Raw genomic sequence first — 24,115 nt, 5'->3', positions numbered from 1 at the left:
ACGTCCTTGGCCACTCATTTGCTGGTAAACTCAGGAACTCTGGTCCTTGCTGCCATGGTGAACCTTCATCCAAATCTTTTGGACCAGCCCCACGAGTGATAATATCAGCAATGTTGAGCGTTCCAGGGATCCACCACCAATCCTGACGTTGCGTGCTGCCTTGGATTTCTCCAATCCTGTTGGCAAAGAAAGTCTGAAAGCCATAGCTCTCACGTTGAATTGCACCAAGGACTGTTTGACTGTCAACAAAGTGGTACCACTGCTTGACTTGAATCCGGCCATGTTGCTCAAAGTACTTTTTTAACCGGGCGGCGAATACTGCTCCACAAAGCTCTGACTTGACTGCTTCCCCCTTGTGGTCCAAAGGGGTCAACTTAGCTTTAGACTCCACCAGCCTCACCATGGACCCTTGGTTAAAGGCCCACCGTAGGTACAGGACGGCACCATACGCATGCTCGCTGCCTTCAGAGAAGGTGATTGCATCAGGTTCAGCCGGTGCACCTGCTGGCGTAAGGGCTCTATGAAACTTGACCTTACTCAGCTTGGCGTATTCTTCGAAAAGGCTGATGGCATCTTCTCTGAGCTTTTCTGATAGCGCAAGATCCCAAGTGTCTTTGCTGGTGCTACATTTGGGTTTGGCCTCTTGAAATGCTCTCCGAACCAAAATGGCCCCTTTCTGTTTCACAGGCGTTGTTAGGCCAATCGGGTCATATAGTCCAGAAACTTGGCTGAGTAACTCTCGTCGTGTCAATGGGTCTGGCGTCTGAGCTCTCACCTGCTCCAGTCGAAGGTCTTGGCCAAGTCTCATTTTCCTCTTCCTTCTTGAAAAGTTTATCCCAACCATTACATGAAGCTTGTCATCTTCCAGGGTGTAGCCAAGGCCAAGGGCTTTGTTGTCCTCCTCTTTGAGCTGATTCGTCAGAATTACAGTCCTTGGAGTAGCCGCCTGGTCGTTTCCAGACGACTCCCTCCTACTTTGGCCAGTGAAGACCCATGGCTTCAACTCGAACCCTCCTGCTTTGAGGATCTGCTCCACATTTCCCGTGATGACTTTAAGTTGGTCCAAGTTATCATGAGAGGTCAAGAGGTCATCGACATAGCTGTCTTCCTGCAGCACTCAACGCTCTTCCTCAAGATGGCTGAACTGAGGGAGGTTAGCAGTCTCTCTCATGGCGAGTTGAGCGATGCAGCCTGCTGGCTTGTCTCCAATGTTAACTCTCGTGACTGCATATTCAGCCAGCTCTTCTTCCTCAGAGTCACGCCACAGGAACCTATGCAAATGCACCTCTTGATCTTCCAGCCACACTGAATTGTACATTTTCTTTACATCACCTACAGCAGCAAACCCTCCCCTCCGGAATTTAAGAAGCACAGCACGGATTGAGTTAAGGACGTCTGGGCCTTTCAGCAGGAGATCATTGAGGCTCACCCCTCTGCACTTTTGACTGCTGTTCCAGACCAGTCTTACCGGAGTTGTGACGGAGTGTGGGTTGGGTGCGATGAGGTGGCTAATGTACCATACTGGGCCAGTCCATTCACGAAGTACATCTTTGGTCAACTTCATTGCAGCCCTGCGCTCGACCATCTCGTGCACTTGAGCGGCATAGGCGGCCTTCCATTCTGGCTCCCTGGCCAGTTGCCTCTCAGTCCTCAAGAATGTGGCCTCGACTGCGCTCCTGTTGCTTGGTAATGTGGCTGGATCTTCCACCCAGGGGTACTTAGTGTGCCAGTGAGGCCTCTCACTGTGGTCATCAGCTGCTACATATGTGAGCCCGCTCTTTACCACCTCCAGCTCCCTTTCTTCAGCGAGGGTCATTTCTTTGCCGCCTGGCTGACAGTTTCCGCAACGACAGCCCCCACATCTCGGAACACAACCAGCACCAATGCTTTCCCATTTCCACCAGTCGATGAAACTGGATGTAGTAGCAGCACAGCTGGATATCTGAGGTTGGGCGGAAGTTGGGGCTCGCTGGCTTTGAGGAGGATGAACGGGGACTGCGCAGGTGTGTTCTTCATACTTTGCAGCAGCAGTTCTCATAGACCTGGCAAAGTGTGTCCTCGACGTATGGGCTGATACAGTGACCTCCTCAAACAGCTCAGGATGGGTGCCAGCAACTGTCTTCCCCATTGGTCCATCCCACAGTACGAGGTCCCCCACCGTTCGGATTTTCTGTGGAGCCAGTTGACCCTCCTTGTGACTTACAAGGAGCTGGATCTCTTTTGGCCTTGTCAGGTCGCTGAGCGGGACATCTGGGAAGAACTGTTGCAGTTTTCTGGCTGACACATGTCTGTGGATATCTGCAATGCGGTTTAAGCCGTAGCAAACCAGCTGGTGGGACTTGAGAGCGCCTCTTGAGGTGCCAACCCGGATTTTCAGGAGATACCGCTTTGTTTTAACAAAGACTTTCATGCCTCCCACCCCATGAACCACAAGTGTGATATCTTCACTTCTGAGATTGAGCCGACCTGCTGCCTCATGGGTGATATAATTGGTGTCAGAAGCTAGGTCGATCAGGGTCCCAATTCTCTGCCCAGCATTGGCTGTCACCTCCAAAAGCATCATAATGACGGGCCACTCCGCTAGGCCACCCTCTGCCAGAAGACTTGAGTGACTCTTTGCGACGTGGGAGGTGCTTGTTGCTGTATTGCAGAATGCGTCCCGGCACTGTTGGGCCAATTCAGGGGAGAGCTTCCTGAATAACTCCTCCTGGGCTTCGGTGTAATCCCTCTTGTTGCCACCTCCCACTGCGCTGCCTTTGCTCCTTCTCTGGGCTGTGCTGCTCCTGGATGCTTCGGCATTGCGACACAGATAGTAGTGGTGGTCTCTCCCGTCCTCGCACTCAGGGTTTCTGCACAGAAATGAGGTTTTGCAGAGATTATCATTATCATGGACCTCCAGACATTTCCAGCAGGCTCCCAGTTTTCGCACTGCGTCCTTCTTCTCTGTGAGCTTGAGCACACGGAACTTTTTGCAGAAGTACAGCTTCTTCTTATGCTTAATGTCCCCACAGACGATACATCCTGAGAGATGGCTACCTGACTGGTTTGCAGCCCTGGTTCTGGCTTGCCTTTGCTCAGGTCGGATTTCTTTCCTTGGCAGCTCTTCGTCCCTCAATTGGTCCAGCTGTTCATAGATGTTCTCTTGACTCTTGAGGAAGGTCAGAAGACTGTCAAAGCGTTTCTCTGGAGGAGCACTGCTCCTCTCAGCTGCATAGAGAAGCCACTCTTTCTTCAGTGCATCAGGAAGCTTGCTTTCGATTGCCTTTGTCACTAGAGGATTCTTTAAAGCACCGGTGTCACCAAGGTCACTCAGGTCTTGAAGGGCTTTTTCAACAGCTTGGATGAGCTCAACAATTTTCTTGGGCTGGTGACTTTTGACAGCTGGAAGTCTCTGGAGCTCCTCAACTATTTCGATGGCAATCGCCGTTTGGTTTCCAAACCGGTTCTCCAGGACCCGAAGAATGTCATCTGCTGTGTTATAGGACATCAATCGAAGATCTGTCATTATCTTGTCATCCAAACTGTCAAGAAGCTGGAACTTTTTTACTTCTTTTGACCCAGTAGGTTCTCCTTGCCTCTGAAGGGCCTCCCAGTCTCCTCTCCAGCGATGAAAGTCTCGCCTGATGCCAGTGAACTTGGGGAGGGAGGTTGGCTTCAGTCTGATGGCTGATATTGATGTCGGGTAGCTGATAGAAGCTGCACTCACAACTCTTTCGGCGTCTTCTTTAGCTTTTGCTTCAATGAACTCTGCCTTTTTGGACATTAACTTGGGAACGATCTGCTCGAGCTCTCGTACACGCAGCTGGAAGTCTTTCTGCTCGGCAGGAGGGGCCCAACCCTTCCACTGTGTGTGCAGCTCCTTCGCCCTCTTAACCAGTCCTTCCATGTAGTCGAACATGAAGTCAAAGGCCTCTTTATTTCCACCAGGTTCAAAGAAAATCACACTCTTTACTTTCTCCTTTGCAGCCTGTAGCGCCATCATCAGTTCCTCCTCCCCGAAATTAGCCCAGAGTGTCTTTCGAATGAGGTCCTTCAGCTCTTCCAATTTCATCTCACACTCGCTTGCAGTTTTCCCAATATCGGCCTTTTGCTGCTTGCTCAACCCGGGAACTTCATCAGGATCTGCGTCCAGCTCCACTTCTGCAAGGTACTGGGCCTCCACAACGTCATTTGCTTCCATGACTTTGTTGGCCTCAGTTATGAGCCTTTTGAAATGGTCTCTGAGCTCCTCTTCAGCCATTATGGCGTGCATCCGGACAATGTTGTTGGACAGCCGGGAGAATTGTCGCTTTGCAGATGTCCTACTAGCTTTAAGCTGCTCCAGTGACTTTGAGTCAGCCATCTTCCTTTTCACCAGGATTCGGTGTGGGCGGGGTGATCTTCAGTGGTTACTAGGCCTCTGGACTTCCAGGCCTGGCCAGTTGCAGTTCAGGATACTTCGCTCCAGTCTTCGCACCAGTGGCGGTTTTTCACTGTCAAGTGTCTCACTTTTGTGAGGGTCAAACTGCAGCTTCCCACTTGAAAGGGCAGCTTGCTAAGAAGTGTAGACTGGATTCCACTCAATGACCAAGATTCGGACTTCTTTGCTTTCTTGCTTTTTATTTTTAAAATTGTCCAAGTCAAACCAGGTGAAAAACCTTGAAATACAAACATGAATGTAAGGTCAAAGAAATATAACCCAAGAAACCATAATCAATTCACATACCCAACATCACATACTTAATTTATAATCTACTGGAAATTAACCTCAAAATAAGTAGAAAGACAACCCAAATTTAAAGTATCCCAATACTAAATTAAATACATTTTAAAAACACTATTTAATGATGATTTTAACCTTTAAACTTCACCAGATTTTAACTCCGCTGAATACACACAAATCAAGTTTTATCCAATTACTTTTAGCTTGAATACTTTTTAAAACACATTCAATATATGGACATTTGATTTTGCATTTCATGCCATAAGTAGTCAGCCACTTAAAAGCTCACCAGCTCCTTCTTCAGCCTTTGCAAGCTTTATTCCTGCAGTCTCCTCTTTCCAAGCTCTTCAATCTCGCTTTCTCACACTGCTCGCTCTTCACTGTCCTGTGAGTGAGTGACTCCAACCCCCCTGATCGCCAGATCCTCTCCACCTGGTGCATTAAAATCTCCGCCTCCAGCCTGAGAGACGCACCTAAGCCTACCTCCCAGCCAGAGAGGGGCTCGGTCTGCAACTCAACTCAACAGTATCACAGTTAACATTTTCACCACGGCAAACACATTTGGGGCATTTATGGCCCCCTGCACACACACACACACTATGATACATAAATAAATGGATCAGTGTGTATTTGGAATAAGCAAATAAAGACAGAAAATAAACATTTCCTTTCCTGCTAGCCTTTGTTGAGATTTATTTACAGTAGGCCTACACACAACACATATTAGATTATGAGTGTCATGCTTCAGCACACTTGGATAAAATCGCATCATCCCTCTCTACTTCACTACGAAAGTAAATTCAGGTCGACGGTCCCTGGGAAGACGTATAGCACATCACGCTTTGAGTCTTGAGGATCGCACGTGACTCCGGAGGGGAAAAATAAATCGCACCTGGCCCCTTTAATTTCTAATTTCCGTGCGTGATATATATTGTGATCGCCTGTCAGATGCGGCGCCTGCGCAGTGGAGCGGGAGGCGGAGTGTGGATGCTGATGCCCGGTGACCTCCATCCCGCGGCGAGCGCACACACACACACACACACACACACACACACACACACACACACACACACACACACACACACACACACACACACACACACACACACACACACACACATACACAGAGAGAGAGGCAGACACGGACAGGGGGAGATTCGAGGAGCGATGGGCGAGGATAGGGGAACAGCCCATATGCTGTTGATGAAGGTACAACTCCCCTGCGCTTACCACTGGAAACATCGCGCCGCGGTTTTGACATTGTGGCCGCGTCGGGGTGAAGGATGCTCGGCTGCATGATGGGAGGGGATGAGTAGCGGGGGGATCAAATGGTACTTCGTGACATGCCACCGATGACATATGGCTTCCGCTGTGTTTCCTCGCTTCGTGTTCAGGAATGTAGGGATATTTAGACTTGGTCCGATATCGGGACACGCACGCGCTCAAGGGCACACAAGTAGGTAATAACGTGTTGTGGGTTTTTTTGTGGGGGGGTTGATTTATCTTGTATCTCCACCCTATGCGGACTAACGTGTTACCGGGTATTAGAAGGTTTCGGGCTTAATGCACGTTTCCGTTTGATCCACTACGGTAAAACACTGTAAATCCATCGGATCCACTTCACCGCCTCCGGGTTCACCGTCGCCAGCAGCACTGCGCACATGCGTTTAACCCCGCTGCTTCATATCGTAAAAAATCATAATAAATCACAGACACGCCACGATTTGCTCCATTGTTGCTTTTGTAACATCAGTATTGGCTTATTTAATACCCCCCCTACCCGGATGTGCCTGCAGTTTCTCCAGAGAGAGCGCTAGATTTCCTGTTTTCTCGTCTCGCTGCCGTACAACACGTCCCGCTTGATATTTGTCATCAGCACCAACGCTTGGTGCTATTTGGGCGATGGGTGACATCACAGGACACTGTTAGCAGCCAGAGACCAATCACTTGACGATATTTGAGGTTGGAAGGAAAAACAATGTAACCCGAGAGTTCACCTTGTGTTGTCATTCCAGTTGTGTTTTTATAGTTCGTCCATCTGGAGAGCTTCATCACGCTCCTGGGTTACACAATGACCAGTATTGCAGTGTTTCCTGAATGGGATCTCTGAGCTTTGTCCATAGAAATGATGATCGCATTCACCTAAATGGAATGTGTTTTGAAGTATGCTGTTTAAAGATGCAGATTAAGGTGTGTTAGCCGATATGATAATATGGATGTGGAGTTGTTATCTATCATAATTATGTCTTAACACGGATAAACAGCATCAACAACTCACAGACAGTAAATCAGTTCATTGGTAATATTACGTTTCCTCTGCATCCGCTATACCTTCTACTCATTTTTTATTTTGTTTAACAGACAATTGTATTGTCTCAAACAGTGTGGTTTACAGTTCCTCCTGCTCTCCTTCATCACACCTCCCTCTCGTCTTGTTCCCTGTCGTCTCACACTTCCTCTCCGTCTGTTTATCTTGCATTTAGGAAGTCTGATGTAGACGCTGAGCCAGAGGAGAGCCCAGGGAGCAGCAGCAGCAGCAGTGGGGCTGTAGATGCCCTCTCCACAGCTCCGTCACCAGCCCCCCCTCAGGCCTCCCAGGGACGGGCAGGAGAGAGAGGAGACAGCTCCTGCTCTGACTCCGACAGCCCTGTAGATTCCAGTTCCTGCGAGGAGGAGGAGGAGGAGGAGGAGGAGGAGGAGGAGGAGGAGGAGGAGGAGGACCCAACTATGTTCTCCTCCAAATTCCTTAGTGGGGCCAACCCACTCAATGCTGTGTCCTCTGCTGTGAATAAGTTTGGTTTATTTGGAGATGATGGGGATAAGAATAAGAAAGCACCTTCACAGCAGGGGGCTAAGTCTGGACAGCAGCCCGGAGCAGGGCCAAGCCTAGGCCCTCAACAGCAGCAGGGAATACAAAAACGAGGCCCTACGGAAAAGGGACAGCCACTCCCTAAAGAAGGGTCCCCTCAGCTACATGGGAATGGACAGGCTGGACCTCCAATCAAGCCTGGTGGGCAACACGTCGCTCCAAAGGCAGGAACACAGCCTGAAGGCCCGCTGAAAGAAGAGCCTCAACAAAGTCAAACTAAGGGCCCACCACAGCAAGGTTTGCCTAAACCTGGAGCTCAACAACAGCTTGGGAGGAGTGGCGCTCAATCAGGTTCTCCAAAAGCACCACAAAAGGTTCCACCTAAGGCTGAGATGCAACAACCGGGGCCTGCTAAGAATGGCGTGCAACAACATGGGTCTGCTAAGACTGGGGTGCAAAAACAGGGGCCTGCTAAGACTGGGGTGCAACAACAGGGGCCTGCTAAGACTGGCGTGCAACAACAGGGGCCTGCTAAGACTGGGGTGCAACAACAGGGGCCTGCTAAGACTGGGGTGCAACAACAGGGGCCTGCTAAGACTGGGGTGCAACAACAGGGGCCTGCTAAGACTGGGGTGCAAGTGTCGACAAAAGTTGGCTCACAAAATAGGGGCTCACAGCAGGCTCTACATGAAGTAAGACAGCAACAGCAGGGGTCAACCACAATTGGACAACAAAGCTTTAGAGATACACCCCAACAGCAGTCCTCAAAACGGCCTGAGTCACAAAAACAAGACCCAAGGGGACCCACTGCACCTGGCATGGACCGAGCAGGATCTTCAGCACCAGGACCAACCAAAGCTGGATCTCAGTCAAGAGCAGTAGTTAAGTCCCTTTGCCCAGTGTGTAAAACAACAGAACTCAACGTACACAGCAAGAACTTGCCTAACCATAAAACCTGTTCACACTGTAAAACTGAAGTGTGCAACCTGTGTGGCTTCAGCCCTCCAGACTCTGATGTAAGTAAAGACTTAAATATTTGCTTATCATTATGAAATGCTTTTTTCAAACTAAATGTTATGCCTTTAAAATGTATATTAAAGTAACTTGTGCTATCAATATGGTTCACTTTGAAGGCACATTTTAATTGTGTTGCTATCCACTGCACTCAGTGCAGTGCTAATTGTTGAAAGTGTGTTTGAATGAATTTCAAAATACTGCTTTAAATGCATTAATGTCATAATTGTCGTTTTTGTTAACAGGGACGTGAGTGGCTTTGTCTTCCCTGCCAGATACAGAGAGCTCAGGGGGCTTCTGAACAACAGGTATCCTCCACGAAGAAGCTCACACCTAACAAAGTCCCTTCTGCTCAAAACCAGACGCCATCTCCTGCTGCACCCGTCAAAAAAGAGATGTTAGCACCAGGTTCACCCAAGAAAATGCAGTCTATATCGGCTAACGTTCCAGCCAAGGCTGACGCTAGTAGAGGTCATGAGAGTCAAAAACAGGCCAGCCAAGCTTCTGTTCATAAAAAGACACCTGAGACCCAGCATACATCAGGATCTCACATACCAGATAAGACTAGTCAAAGTGGACGCAAGCAAAGCTGTAGCCAACAAGAGTCAGGAGGATTATTTGGCCTGGGTGGTGTTAAAACTGAAGCTGCAAAGACTGATGAGTCAGTAACTGGAAAGATGTTTGGTTTTGGTTCATCTATTTTCAGTTCTGCATCTACACTGATAGCTTCAGCTGTTCAGGATGAGCCTAAATCAACACCGCCTGTTTCTCCAAAAATACAGTCTGCAAAAGACAACAAACCAGCTACTGTACAAAAGTCAGCAAAAGAGGCACCACAGCAGGCAACGGCTAATCCAGCAAGACTGATAAAAGGGGACAAAGCTGCATTCCAGACTCTGAAGGCAGAAGCAGCCGCCCACAGCTCTCCTAAAGAAGGTCCATCCACTTGTCCCCTCTGTAAGATGGTGCTCAATATGGGCTCGAAGGATCCGCCCAACTACAACACCTGCACAGAATGCAAAAGCACTGTCTGCAACCAATGTGGATTCAACCCGATGCCAAATGTCAAGGAGGTAGGACACATGCAATGTTAATTAACAGCTGAATTAATGAATGATTGAAGAGGGCGAGGAAGGAAAGTTCTCAAAAAAAGAATAATTCTTACACAAATCATCATTGTTTCCTGTTGTTGAGTTCTATTTTACTTGTCAGTGTGGTTGCTTAAGACATTTTAATTACATTATTTGGAATATTACACACAAACTTCCAAACTTACATACATGAATAGCATGGCAATAATATTCCTTCGGATTCAGAATATGACATTTTTAAGATACCTGTTTTTCCCCTTAAAAAACGTACGTATACGAGTGGTATCTGTCTTTTTTTTTCTGGTCAAAGTCAAATCCACAGATGAAAGTTAAAGCCGTGGAGGCATTTTAATTCAGTATTCTCAGTGCCTCTGGTCTCGAAACAGCAAGACGGCTATGTGTCAGGAATAGACACACACACACAAATGCAACTTCACATACCTCGAGGTTCAGTTAGACTTAACACTTTATGAAGCGAAAAGATAATGTTACAGATAACAGTTTTACTAAATAGTCACATATATCATTTTAAAATAATTGATTCAAGGTTTTTTGAAACCAGTTTATCAAACCATTAATCTCATTGGAATTGTCTTGCGCGGAATACCAGACACAAGGTAAATGGATATGACCTACTGATGCTCCAAGAACTTTTTACTTTTTAATTCAACCCATTTACTAAGCTACCTGGCCAAGGACTGTTGACGGCTACTTGATCTTATGATCCTCAAATATCAAGTACTGCGGTAAATAATAGATCAGGATCAGGATCAGGATCAGGAAACATTTATTACCAAAATATGTCAAACATACAAGGAATTTGGCGGTTGGTGCGCGACAGTAGACAGTGTGACAATAGACAAGACAGCAGTGCACAAGTAATAAAATAAAGTAAAATGAAATTCTAATGCAATGGGTTTGTAGAATAAGGCTATGGGTTAGTATAAAACAAGGGAATAAAGTTAAAGTTAAACATTTTAAATATTAAAAAAGTTAGAAAAATATTAAGCATAAAGTGCACTTGTTACTATGTAACAAGTATTATAACTGTATTACAGGGTTCTTTTTGTGTGTAAGAGCTCTGCCCTTAATAGAATCCTCAGCTTCTAGATTCTCCATATCCTTTTAGGTTTCAAATCTGCCCATGTATAATTTGTTTGTTTGTTGTGTGTTTTTAAGGAAAAAGAGTGGCTCTGTCTAAACTGCCAGGTGAAACGAGCTGCCAGCGGAATTGAACCTCAGAAAGATGCATTATTGGTCAATTCCTCATTTAAAAAAACTACTCAAGCACAGCCTGCACTAAAAAAGACATCTGCACCGGGCTCTCCTTGGAGGGAAATATCTACACCTACTGCTCAATCAGTCAAGACTGACACTGCGAAAGTACCAGACAGTTATAAACAGGCTACCCAATCTCCCGGTCAGAAAACACCTCAGGAGAGCCGGATAACAGCTCCTCAGACACAACCAGACCAGACAGGCCAAACTTCACAGAAACAGAGGACTATCACAGCAGTCACACAGCAAGAGTCTGGAACGTTTTTTGGCTTTCGTGGCCCTAAAACTCAGGTCGATGCTGCAAAGCCTGCCGTGACCGGGAAAATGTTTGGTTTTGGTTCCTCCATCTTCAGTTCCGCGTCTACTCTGATAAGCTCAGCTGTTCAGGATGAGTCAAAAACTCCACCACCACTTTCTCCAAAAATGAATGCTGCAAAGGACTCTAAATACCACACTGCCAAGGAGGGGAAACCAGAACAACCCCAGCAAGCCAAGCATTCTCCATCAGTACAGCCTAAAGTGGACAAACTTCAATCAGAGCAGCCAAAGAAAGCATCGTCTTCCCCAGTTGATTCAAAGGGAGTCCAATCTACCTGTCCTCTATGTAAAGCCGGACTCAATGTGGGCTCTACAGATCCTCCCAACTACAACACCTGTACAGAGTGCAAAAGCATTGCCTGTAACCAATGTGGTTTTAATCCCATGACAAATGTTAAAGAGGTAAGATAAGAGCATTGCAGATTACAGAAAAGTTGTTGTGTTTATTTTTACTGTGATTCATATGTTGTTGGAATTAAAGTAGAAGTAAAATACTTTGAACTGTACAAAAAACAGATCTAAATTTCATTGTTTGACTATTGTCCAAATAGGCCAAGGAGTGGTTATGTCTCAACTGCCAGATGCAGAGAGCACTGGGAGCATCTGAGCCTCCAGGAACTCCCATGATAAAGCGACTGGCCTCACCAAATAAACTCCCTGAACATCTCAATGCCACGAACAAAGACATTCAAACAACTACAGAGTCAAAGAAGACCTCTGCACCAGGCTCCCCTCAGAGGAAACCACCACCAGCAGGGCCGCCAGCAAAGTCTGAAGTCATAAAGGGACCAGAAAGTCAGAAACAGGTCAGCCCAGCTGCTGGTCAGAGAATTCCAATGCAGGACTGTGCGACAGCTCCTCAGAAACCACAGGACCTGCCAAGTCAAACCGGACATAAACAGACTAACACTGCCTCAACTACACAGGAGGTATCCGAAGGGATCTTTGGATTTGGCGGTCAGAAACCTGAACCTGACAGCGCAAGGCCAGCGGAATCATTAGGTGGAAAAGTGTTTGGCTTTGGTTCCTCCATCTTTAGTTCTGCCTCCACTTTGATAACCAAGATGCAAGATGATTCCAAAACAACCCCACCAGTGTCAGCCAAGATTCCTGATGCAAAGGCAACCAAATATCAGCTCGCTGAGAAACAAGGGGAAGGGAAACTAAAGCCCATGACTTCTCCATCTCCTCAAGCCAAAGTAGAAAAAGCTTCATCAAAGCCTACAAAGGATGCAGCTGTTTCCCCAGTTGTTCCCAAGACAGGCCAACCTACCTGTCCACTCTGTAAGGTTGAACTCAACTTTGGCTCTAAGGAACCTACCAACTACAACAAGTGCACTGAATGCAAGAAGAATGTCTGTAACCAGTGCGGATTTAATCCAAGGCCAAATGAATCGGAGGTAATAGCAGAAAAAATGACAAAAATTGAATATGAATATACATTAAAACCAAAAATGATGGCTAAAAATAACAAAATGGCTGCCCCTAGTTGAACACCAGAATCTATAAAGAGCACATCTTGACATAGTAGAATGTTTGCATGCTGGTGTTAAAAATCATATTTTTATTCAAATTCTAATGTTGTATTTCTTTTTTGGCAGATAAAAGAATGGTTATGCCTGAACTGTCAGATGCAGAGAGCTCTTAGCTCATCTGAACTCGCAGGTCCTCCTTTGAAACTTAACAATTCAGCTGATAAAATGTCTCCATCGACTATGCATCAGAAGATAACAGCTCCCACTCAAGTGGGACCTCCAAAGAAGGAGTTATCAAAATCTAATGCACCTTCAAAGATGGAGACTCCACTGGCTGATGTACAAAAGAAGGGGAGTCTGACACCAGGTTCTCCTCAGAAGAAGCAGGCAACCAAGACTGCCGAAGGACCAGAAAGAGAAACGCAGGCTAGCCCCGCTCCAGGCCAGAAAACTCCTGTAGATATTGGGAGGCCACCAGAACCTGAGGCCTCAAAAGCCACAGAGTCAGTGAGTGGGAAGATGTTTGAATTTGGTTCTTCCATTTTAAGCTCAGCATCAACTTTGATTTCATCCACTGTTCTGGACGAATCACGTACGACGCCGCCAAGCTCTCGTAAGATGTCTGCACCAGTCTCACCCAACAGGTCTGCTGCACCCAATGTTTCTCAAAAAACTACACAGCCAGTTTCCCCCAAAATGTCCCACGCAGGAGAGTCGGAAATACTAGAGAAGAAAACTCCACTACAGCTACTAAAGGCAGCATCAATCTCAAGAACGAATCTTAATGAAAGCCAGGCCACCTGTCCACTCTGTAAGGTTGAGATGAACATCAGCTCCAAGGACCTTCCAAACTACAACACCTGCACTGAGTGCAAGACCACTGTTTGTACCCAATGTGGATTCAACCCAATGCCCATAGGCAAGGTAAGAGAATAAACAATGCATTATTTCTTAAAAACATGTAAAATAATATGTGATGTGTTTTTGTATTTGCGATACTCAATTCCAAAGCGGCATATAACTGGTTTACTGTTTTTTCAGGCACACGAGTGGCTATGTCTCAACTGTCAGATGAAAAGAGCAATTGGAGCATCTGAACCCCGAGGACCTCTCACTTTGAAGTCTCAGACATCTACTTCACCAGCTGCAGTCCAGTTGAATGATTCTCCCAAACCAACCACACCTCAAAAGAAGGAAAGTACAGGCCCCGCTGTACTGAAGAAGGAGTCTTCAGAACCTGCCTCTCCCCAGAGAAAACCGTCACCATCTGTGCAGTCAGAGAAACCTGAAGCTGCTTCTGTACCATTGAAACAGACCAGCCCGGCGCGCAATCACAAAACACCACAGGAAATACAGAAGGCCGTTCTGAAAAAGCCACCAGATCAGGAAAAGCCTGCAGAGTCAGTAATAAATAGGCAGACTAAACTTCAGCAGAGTGATGCCTCAGCAGCGACACAGCAGCAAGCAGGAAGTTTCTTTGGTTTTGCTAGTGGGAAAACTCATCCCGAACCTGGCAAGCAGGCAGAGTCAGCAACTGGGAAAATGTTTGGCTTTGGCTCTTCAATCTTCAGCTCTGCATCTACATTGATGACCTCAGCTGTTACTACTCCTCCAGTGTCTCCCGAGATGTCTCCTGCTAAGAAGATCCGGTCCCACAGTGCCTACAAGCCTGAGCAGCAGAATACAGCAGGGTCATCCGAGAAGACCAAGACACCCCCAACAGGACAGGCCAAACTGAGCAAAGCCCCATCAGAGCCTCCAAAGGCCACAGTGGAGTCACAAGTAGCTGTCAAACCAGGCCAATCTACCTGTCCACTCTGTAAGGTGGATCTGAACATACTTTCCAACGAATCACCCAACTACAATACCTGCACTGAATGCAAGAACCTTGTCTGTAACCAGTGTGGATTTAATCCTATGCCAAATGAAACAGCGGTAAGACGAAAGAAAATCAATATATGTATCATGCAATTTTATTGTTGAAAGACTTAAAATATTTGAAAACATCCCTTGCTCTATATGTACTTCTTCTCAAATCATGCATGTCTTCGCTTAAAACTTCCATCTACTTTGTAACTAGATTTACAGGTGCTGAAATATTACATAACATAATTATACGCAGATTCATTTATAATTAATTTACCATTTTTCCATGGTTTTCTAGGTAAAGGAGTGGCTGTGTCTGACCTGCCAGATGCAGCGTGCTCTAGGCTCCACACAGCTCCAAGGAGTTACTTCTGCCAACACCCAGATACCTCCAAAACCCCAGAGGAGAGAATTCATCAGCCTGGCTGAACCTGAAAAGAACAAATCACCTCAGAGGACACTGTCTGTTGCAACACAGCCGTCTACAGTGGAAGCTGACCACAAGCCAGAAGGTCAGAAACAGCCAAGCCCAGTTCCTTCTCAGAAGTTGCCGCAGGAGCCTCAGAAAATATCAAGTCCTAATAAATCATCAGACCAGACAAGGCAAACTGAACGTGAGCAGAGTAACGCCACAGCAGCGTCACAGCAAGATACAAAAGGCTTCTTCGGTTTTGGTGGTGGAAAAACTCAACCTGCTGCAATGCCAACAAGGTCTGCAACTGGGAAAATGTTAGGCTTTGGTTCTTCCATTTTCAGTTCTGCTGTTCAGGACCAGCCTAAGATCACTCCACCAGTTTCTCCCAAGATGTCCCCAGCAAAAGGGATTAAATCCCCTTATCTCCAGAGGAAAGAACAACAGACAAAGCATGAACAATCCCCTCAGACCAAGACACCACCAACAACACAGACTAAAGTGGACAAAGCCTCATTCCAGCTTCCAAAGGATGGTGCAACCTCTAATGCCATTAACAAAACAAGCCATTCTACCTGTCCACTCTGTAAGCTTGAACTCAACATGGGGTCCAAGGATCCACCCAACTACAATACCTGCACTGAATGCAAGAATACTGTCTGTAACCAGTGTGGATTTAACCCCATGCCAAATGTTTCAGAAGTAAGTGAGATTTTCTTAAGATGTTTATATTACTCATATTTATTCTGTATTATATCTACATTTTACTTCAGTTTAATTTGAAATTCAAAATAAATAAAGGCGCTCTAAAAACATCATGTATGTGGTGTGCCTAATATAGAATCTCGTAAAGTGCGCTGTACTATGATGTTATTGTACAAATCATTTCATGTTTAAGATTCTCACTGAAAATTATGTGGTTCTCCCCGTAGATGAAGAATTTGTTGTGTCTGACTTGTCAGATGCAAAGAGCTCTGCTGGCAGCTGAATCTGTAGAGCCTCCATTGATGAAACCTCAGGCATCACCAAACAAAGTGTCAACACCTCTTGCTGCCCAGAAAGAGGCCACTACCAATAAAAATGATATTTCAAAGGACCATCCAATAACAACTGAACTACAGAATAAAGAAGAAAATAAACCTTCAGTTCAAATGGATGTCACCAAAATGCCAACCACTGCCGCGTTACCTGCAAAAGAGACCCCAGATACTGTTTCATCTCTCACAGAGAAAAAGACTACAGCACCTACCAAGGAGGTTCCAACCTCTTTTACACCCATCGAAGAGCTGACAGCTGTAGTATCAGACCTCAATAAATCATTGCCTGCTCAACTCCCTCCTCTAAGTGCAGATACTGTAACTTGTTCCCCAAAGAAAAAGGATATCATTTCACAGAGTTCGCCCTCGCGTATCAAACTATCAGAGAAGAAAGCTGAAATAGTCCAGAAATCAGCTGATCAACCGGTCACATTCTCTGATGATGTACAGCCCCCAAAAGCCCCAAATGGAGAATCGACCCCTGTTGAAATGTCCTTTGCGAAATCTGCTCTGCCAGCAGCCCAGGCAACAAATCAAAAAACAGGTTTATTCAGCATTGGCGGTCCTCAATCACAGCATGCTGAATCAAAAACAACTGAAGCGATGACTGGAAAGATGATGGAATTTGACTCATCTCTCTTCAGCTCAGCATCTACCTTGATAACATCTGCAAATAAGGAGGAGTCTCGCACAACACCACCAAGTTCCCGCAAAATGTCTGCCCCAGCTAAGGTCGCTGGCAAGATGGCAACATCACAAATTTCTCCAAAGTCTAGTTCCCCGAGGCTGACCTCAGAAAAAGAAGCCAAACTGCCCCCTGCTCAGAAACCACATCCGGATATCATTTCAGACCAAAGTCAGGAGGCCAAGGTTCCTCTATCAATACAATCCCGAGTTAACAAAGATCCATTAGAGCCATCAAAACCAGAAGTCCCCCAAGGGGCTCCCAAAGTGGAGCAGTCTAGCTGTCCACTTTGTAAAGCAAAACTTAATGTGGGCTCCAAAGAGCTTCCCAACTACAACACCTGCTCTGAATGCAAGACCGTTGTCTGCAACAAATGCGGATTTAGCCCTATGCCACATTTAGAAAAGGTAATAAATGTTTTTTTAACTTTCAGCATAAGTGGTCACTAGACATTTGTTATGATCCATCTTTATACATTGGGAATGGTAGTAGTCACATGTTTCATTTTTGGTTTCGTCTGGAAGAAAAAAAAGTATTGTAGAAGTTTTAATTAAAAATGAACATGTTCCCATGTGCTTTAATTAATTTAATGTAACATGTTCCTTGCTTCTTTCTTCCAGTGATTGAGTTTTGAGTGATTGTCAATAACAAATGCAAAAAATATTACCCATGTTCTGTGTTTGTTTTTTCAGGGGAAGGAATGGCTTTGTCTCAACTGCCAGATGCAGAGAGCACTTGGAGCTTCTGAACCTCTTGGCCTTCCCATGATAAAACCTAAATCGTCGCAAAGCAAAGAGGCTGCCGCCATACAGAAGAAAGAGACCCCAATATCAACTTCTCAGGAAGACATCCATCAACCAGCCGCACCCAAAAGTGTGCTTGTTAAAGTGGAAACAACCAGGGATACTGAATCCCCAGTGCTTTGTCCACCACTGAAGGAAGTTATTCCCCAAAGAAAAAGTACAGATGTTTCATTGCCTGACAAAACTGTCCTATCCACTACCACAGAAAACAATGTATTACCAGCCTCACAAAAGCCTTCGGAAGACGCATATAAAGGACAACCTGGTACATCCCAGCAACAACCTACCCAATCTGTAACATCTACTCCTCCACCAGATAAAGAAGCAAAAAATCGATCCCTACAACAGTCTCCAAAGGCTATGACCACTATCGCTAAATCTGCTGCCCCGCCGGATCGACATGTGGAAGAGCAAACTCCAAAACAACCTTCAAAAACTGTGACTTCAATCGCTAAGTCTGGTCCTCCTTCAGATTCAGAAGTGGAAAAACGGCATCCACAACAGCCTCCAGAAACTGTGATTTCTGCTCCTACAGCCGATCAAGAGGCAGAAATGCCTTCCCTAAAAGAGCCTTCAAAGGCCTTGACCACTATCGCTAAATCTACTGCCCCGCCAGATCAACACGTGGAAGAGCAAACTCCCAAACAGTCTGCTCCTCCTCCAGATTCAGAGATGGAAAAACTGCATCCACAACAGCCTCTAGAAACTGTGATTTTTGATCCATCAGATCAAGAGGGAGAAAAGCCATCCCTAAAACAGCCTCCAAAAGCTATGACGACTATTACTGCTGTCCCACCAGATCAACATGCAGGAGAGCCAACTCCAAAACAGCCTTCAAAAACTGTCACTTCAGTCACTAAGTCTGCCTCTCCTATAGATCCAGAGGCGGAAAAGCTGCAACTACGACAGCCTTCGGAAACTGTGATTTCTGCTACTCCACCATATCAACATGCACCACAAAGAGATTCTGTGCAAGATATCCAGATCCATTCAGGTACTGAACAAGGGCAAGGACAAAGCAAGGTTGTGGCTGGCCAGCAGAAACCTGTTGAAAAATCCCAGATTTCACAAACTCTGAAGCCAGTAGTTAGGCCAGGTCTTGCAAAAGAAGAAGTTGGAAAGACATCACAACAGCCTTCAAAATCTGCAATTGTCTCTGAAAAATCTGCACCTCCACCAGCTCATCCTGCTAAACAGGGGTCAGGAGGATTTTTGGGCTTTGGTGGTCCTAAAACCCAACCTGCTGCTGCAAAGCCTGCTGAGTTTGTGACTGGGAAGATGTTTGGCTTTGGTTCATCTTTCCTAAGCTCTGCATCTACCATGATTACGTCAGCTGTTCAGGATGAACCTAAGACTACACCACCAACTCCACGCAAGATGTCTACTACAGCCAATGAATCACCTAGAACTACACCGGTAGCCTCCCCTAAACTTTTACCTGCAAAGGACATCAAGCCTACCGCTGTCAAGAAAACTGAAGAGAAGCAACCAGAGAAACGAATGCAGGACAAAACTCCTTCAAACCTACAAGCCAAAGTTGACAAAGGTCTACCAGAGGCCTCCAAGGTACAAACAGACATCAAAGGTGCCTCAAAAGCAGTTCCAACCATCTGTCCGCTTTGTAAGGTCAACCTCAACGTGGGCTCGAAAGATCCTCCCAACTACAACAATTGCACAGCATGCAAGACGGATTTCTGCAATCAATGTGGATTTAATACAATGGTAATTGTGGCAGAGGTAAGTCAGTTCCTACAAGTCTTTGCCACTATAAAATATAATTCTTTGATATACCATGTTTTTTTAACAAACACTGTTTGCACCATCTAGCAGGTGTATTATTTCTATCCTCGGTATCGTAAATGCCAACCAACATAACTTAGGGATCAACGGATCTCATCTGTATAATACGCATGATTTTAGGTGATATGAATTAAAGATCCGTGAATGAACGCAGAACATTAAGGGGCTTGAATACCCTATGTACTTTTTTCAGTGACGAAATTACTTAAAATGTTTCACTTGGTTAGTAAAAACCCTTGCTTGTTTTTTAAATTATGATGAATACCTTTTATGCCCTTTTTTTCAGGTGAAAGAATGGATTTGTCGGAACTGTCAGATGCAGAGAGCCCTAGGCGCATCTGAGCCCACTGGAAGTCCTGCAGTGAAACCACAGACCTCCCCATGCAAGGTTCCTGGTTCTGAACTGAAGGAAATGCCAACATTTGTCCAGCAGGACAAGTCTATAGGATCTACAGCAGTCACAAAAGAGGTCACTCATGCAACTACGCAGAAAAAAGTAACCCCAAAAGTTGAGGCTCCAGTGCTGATTGCAGTCAAACAAGCTGAGACACCACACAGAGATTCTGTACAAGAGACGCAGATTCTTTCCAGGACTGAACTAAGACAAAGGCAGGGCGAGGTTGTGCGTGACCAGCAGAAACCTATCGGAAAATCCCCTCAAGTCCAGCTTTCACAAACTCCAAAGCCAGAAGTTAGGCCAGGTCTTGCAAAGGAAGAAATTGTAAAAACACCACAACAGCCTTCAAAATCTGCTACCTTTTCTGAAAAATCTGCACCTCCACCAGTTCAACCTGCTAAACAGGAATTAGGAAGCTTATTTAGCTTCGGTGGTCCTAAAGCACAACCTGCTGCTGCAAAGCCTGCTGAGTCCGTGACTGGGAAGATGTTTGCCTTTGGCTCGTCTATTTTCAGCTCTACATCTTCATTGATAACCACAGTTGTTCCCGTGGAATCTAAAACTACACCACCAACTCCACGTAAGATGTCCACTACATCCATTGTCTCTCCTAAAGCTAAACCACCAACTCCACGTAAGATGTCCACTACATCCAGTGTCTTTCCTAAAGCTACACCACTAACTCCACTTAGGATGTCCACGACATCCAGTGTCTCTCCTAAAGCTACACCACCAACTCCACCTAGGATGTCCACTACACCCAGTGTCTCTCCTAAAGCTACACCACTAACTCCACTTAGGATGTCCACGACATCCAGTGTCTCTCCTAAAGCTACACCACCAACTCCACCTAGGATGTCCACTACACCCAGTGTCTCTCCTAAAGCTACAACTCCAGTTTCCAATATTTCAGCTGCGAATGACTCTGAGCCACCTAAACAGACCAAGCCTGCACCATCAGCAGAGGCCAAAGTAGAGAAAGCTCCAGCAATGCCTCAAAAATCTATCCAAGCGACCCAAGTTGCTCCTACGGCACTTCAGTCAACCTGTCCATTATGTAAGGTCGACCTCAACAATGGCACCACAGATGCCCCCAATTACTCAACATGCACCGAATGCAAGAACACGGTCTGCAACCTTTGTGGATTCAACCCTATGCCACATACAGGGGCGGTAAGTGCAAGTGCAATTTATTTTATTTCACATTTCATTTCTTATAATATAATGTTTTCTTTAGGTATGGTCCTTGCTGTTTAATGTTCCTTATTTCTAGTCAAGGACACATTGGTTTTGGCTGGGTTATCCAGGCAATTCCATGGATTATTATTACTTTCTTTCATTTTTCTCTGTGGTATAAGAGTGTAAGTAGTGGACACTTGGTAGATTGTCTATCATACAGCTTAATTTACATCGAAAGTGTGGTACACAATAGGCCAACCTTTGGTCAATTGTTTATTATTGGAATAACAAATTACTATGTCAAAGCATAAAACCTATAAGTTGACACAGCTTGATATAATTTATTATTGCTTAAGATTGCTGCAAATGTATAAAAGTGATTGAGGGTTGTGCAACAGCATTAGTGAGAAGGGATCTGCTCCTACAGCTGCGAGGAAATCGCAAGCCTCTGGAAGAGATCTGAGTTGATAAAGCCCTGTGAAATACCAATAAGTAGAGGTGAAACAGGTTAACTTTAACACAACCCTGTGCAATACATTAGCGCTGCAGACATTTCTTTTCAGGCCATCTGCTCACTCTGTGGCGCCATTTGATTCTTCCATTTGTTTTGCGTGGGTGGCAGTCGCCCAAGCGTGTCTGTGCTTTTTAACGTATCCACACATCCGTTTAATTGTTGAATGCAAGATTGTGTACCTGTTTACTGCAGTGCAGGGCTATGTTCCCCTTTGCAAACTATGCAACTGCATTTCAATAACTGGCTATATTATGTTAGTCGTTTTACTGGAGGCTTTATGCATTTTGATGGTAATACTTTCATTACATTACATTACAGGTCATTTAGCAGACGCTTTTATCCAAAGCGACTTACATTACACTTTAAACCCATGGCTTTTTCACATTTTTGCCCGGGGAGCAATTAGGGGTTAGGTGTCTTGCTCAGGAACACTTCGACATGGAACATGGGGCAGCGTAGAATCGAACCACCCACCCCTGTGCTTCCCAGCACACCTTCTCTAACCCCTGCGCCACGACGACCCAGTGTCGATTCATAATGTGAAATCCTAGTAACGTTGGTTACATTAAATCTGAGAAATATGTAGTTAACTATTCATGCTTTTTGGTATTTTATTTGATGTTGGGCAATAGGTTATTTCCACTTTCTGTGAACTGTTACAATTTGAGACTGAGGATTTTATATGCGCTCAGTAAACCACAAAACTAATATCGAGGGATCTAGTGGCTGTAAGCATTTGTTTCACTTTCTCTTTCTCTTTCATTTTACAGTTTGTTGGGGACAGATTACCACATGCTCAGCCAAAATGTCACATTACTGTGAAGAAAACAAATACAAATAGAAACAGAGGACATGTTCTCATGTAATTTACATCTGACACGTTTGTCGCTGACACTAGAGAGGGAGGAAGAGCCTATGGTAAGCTGTTAAACGGGGGTAGGGACAAGCATGGACGACTGCTAGTGTGTATACAAAATCAATGAATTCCTCTTACAATAATAGCCATGGAATAAATAAATAGCTTGGCCATGAAACCACTGGACAGGATGAGCAGCAATACATTTTACTTGAAAGACAGACATGTCACTTTTTAAAATCTAAAATGTACAGTATGTGTAAGGTTTGAGAAATAAGAAAAGGCCACTTTGGCCAAAGTGAGTGCTCGCAGCGAGTTTATCCATTTTTCCTTTTCTGCTTCAGCTGATGCCATCAAAAGCCTGCGAGTGACTGTTGGCTCATAAGTAGGACACACGTGGGTCGTGCTTTGCCAGCTAGAGCTTTGTGTATTCTAGGCAGCATGAATGATGTTTTCTCAGCAATTTTCTGTAATGTTAACATGAAGCTATATCTTTCACCTAAAATGTATTTAGATGTCCTATTACAAAACAATGTGTACCTTATAAGTTGTTTAAAGTAATCAGTCATTATTAGATCCATTTAAGGGCTGACACATGTTTTGTAAAGCTTCCATGAGAGACTGCCACAAGACTTTTGTCTCCATGGTAAAGTGAAGACACTCCCTGCTGCGCCCAGTCATGGTTTTAAAAATATCCACTATCTGGAGAGACCAAACATTGCCTACCTGCTGCATCCCTTGCTTTTTTCACAACCTCTTTGCAATGAGGCAAGCTAATTGAGTCAAACCTGATGTTGCATTGGTGGGAACATAGTTTTTTTAGCTTATTGTTTTCCAGTATAAATTGTTGTGTTAGTCTCTTTCATATTTGATATTTGAATACATGCTGTGGCTTTCTGTCAGAGGGAAGGAAAAAGACCTCACCCAAGACATTCCTAATTTACCTCCTACTGGGATAGCCTTCTATGTATGCCACACCCTCTCATTCCCTCTTTTACCCAAGTCTTTACGCATTGCATCCTGTCATGAAGGTTGCTGAAGGTTCATTTGTTATATTGGAGAAAGCTGACCGTGCATATCCTTGTCTTCAGAATGAAGCACTCTGCTTATTACGGATTAGTAGGTCAACGTTCTCTATTATCAGGGGGTTTGATTTATGAGCTCTACTACGCAGGGGTCTTTTAAAGCCAAGTATATTAGCTAGCTACAGCTTTTGCCAATGGCATCTGCGAGAAAATCAATAAGGAACTAACAAGCTCCAGAATCAACATCAGAAAAGCACTGAAGAGAGGCTTGGAAACACTGTGTAGTCCACAGTTCATAGGACGTTCCTTCAGTCTCGCCAATAAAAAAAGTAAATTTCACGACAGTTGATACCAAGTCTTTCCTGTTAAGAGCAGTTTGATAGTTATTTGGGTCATTTAAATTGTTGCTAATAGTAAACTAGATGCATTTTACTCTCTCAGATATCATAATGCATAGCGATATATGTATTTGTACTTAAATGTATGTAGAAAATAATGTGCAATTTTATTGAAAGTGCAAAAGGTGAAGGTATCATACAATTTTGAGGGTAATCTGTGCCCAGAATGAATGGGCTTCTTCCCCAAGGTTTTGCATTGATATCTTGCTATACATTTAAGTGGACATTTCTTTCTACTGCTGAACAGTAATCCTAATGCAGCCCGCCTTTGTGTCAAGAGCATAATTTACCAACTAATGTCATTGTGGAGGTTTGGTAATCCAGCTCAGGCTAATCGGAGAGAGCAGCCTCTCCCACAGCTCTCTGCTTAGGGCTCCTGCTCTTTACTCATAAAACAGATTTAATTAGACAAAAGGATGATGGCGACTTCCCAAACCCTGTGGCTTTGATGCATGG

The 24,115-nt window shown here is 45.0% G+C and overlaps 2 protein-coding genes across 4 annotated transcripts in view; both read left to right on the top strand.

The window, feature by feature from the left end:
• Positions 1 to 5,811: 5,811 nt before the first annotated feature.
• Positions 5,812 to 15,833, top strand: LOC120812712 (uncharacterized). The gene is made up of 9 exons (XM_078097432.1): positions 5,812 to 5,911; positions 7,186 to 8,527; positions 8,771 to 9,598; positions 10,796 to 11,614; positions 11,764 to 12,612; positions 12,814 to 13,611; positions 13,729 to 14,622; positions 14,852 to 15,667; positions 15,807 to 15,833. The coding sequence occupies exons 2-9, from the start codon at positions 7,430 to 7,432 to the stop codon at positions 15,831 to 15,833; spliced, it is 6,129 nt and encodes a 2,042-aa protein (XP_077953558.1). The 5' UTR covers positions 5,812 to 5,911; positions 7,186 to 7,429.
• A 78-nt stretch (positions 15,834 to 15,911) lies between these two features.
• The window catches only part of LOC120812713 (uncharacterized), a 40,294-nt gene continuing 32,090 nt past the window's right edge, over positions 15,912 to 24,115 (top strand). For 2 of the 3 annotated variants that reach the window (XM_078097708.1, XM_078097707.1), the window contains exons 1-3: positions 15,913 to 17,094; positions 17,380 to 19,227; positions 19,577 to 20,860. In XM_078097708.1, coding sequence (XP_077953834.1) covers positions 15,928 to 17,094; positions 17,380 to 19,227; positions 19,577 to 20,860 — 4,299 coding nt within the window. In that variant the 5' untranslated portion in view covers positions 15,913 to 15,927. Of the gene's footprint in view, positions 17,095 to 17,379; positions 19,228 to 19,576; positions 20,861 to 24,115 lie in introns of all 3 variants that reach the window. The other variant, XM_078097709.1, reaches the window with a different exon arrangement.

Source organism: Gasterosteus aculeatus, chromosome Y (assembly GCF_964276395.1).
Source record: "Gasterosteus aculeatus chromosome Y, fGasAcu3.hap1.1, whole genome shotgun sequence".
NCBI classification, from domain to species: Eukaryota; Metazoa; Chordata; class Actinopteri; order Perciformes; family Gasterosteidae; genus Gasterosteus; species Gasterosteus aculeatus.
Note: the sequence above shows the minus strand (reverse complement) of the source record. Positions and strands in the feature narration are given on the sequence as shown.

Coding starts and splice junctions, on each gene's coding strand:
- LOC120812712 (XM_078097432.1), top strand. CDS start 7,430: ATGTTCTCCTCCAAATTCCTTAGTGGGGCCAACCCACTCAATGCTGTG. Junction 13,612..13,728: donor ACCCAATGCCCATAGGCAAG/GTAAGAGAATAA, acceptor CTGTTTTTTCAG/GCACACGAGTGGCTATGTCT. Junction 14,623..14,851: donor CTATGCCAAATGAAACAGCG/GTAAGACGAAAG, acceptor ATGGTTTTCTAG/GTAAAGGAGTGGCTGTGTCT.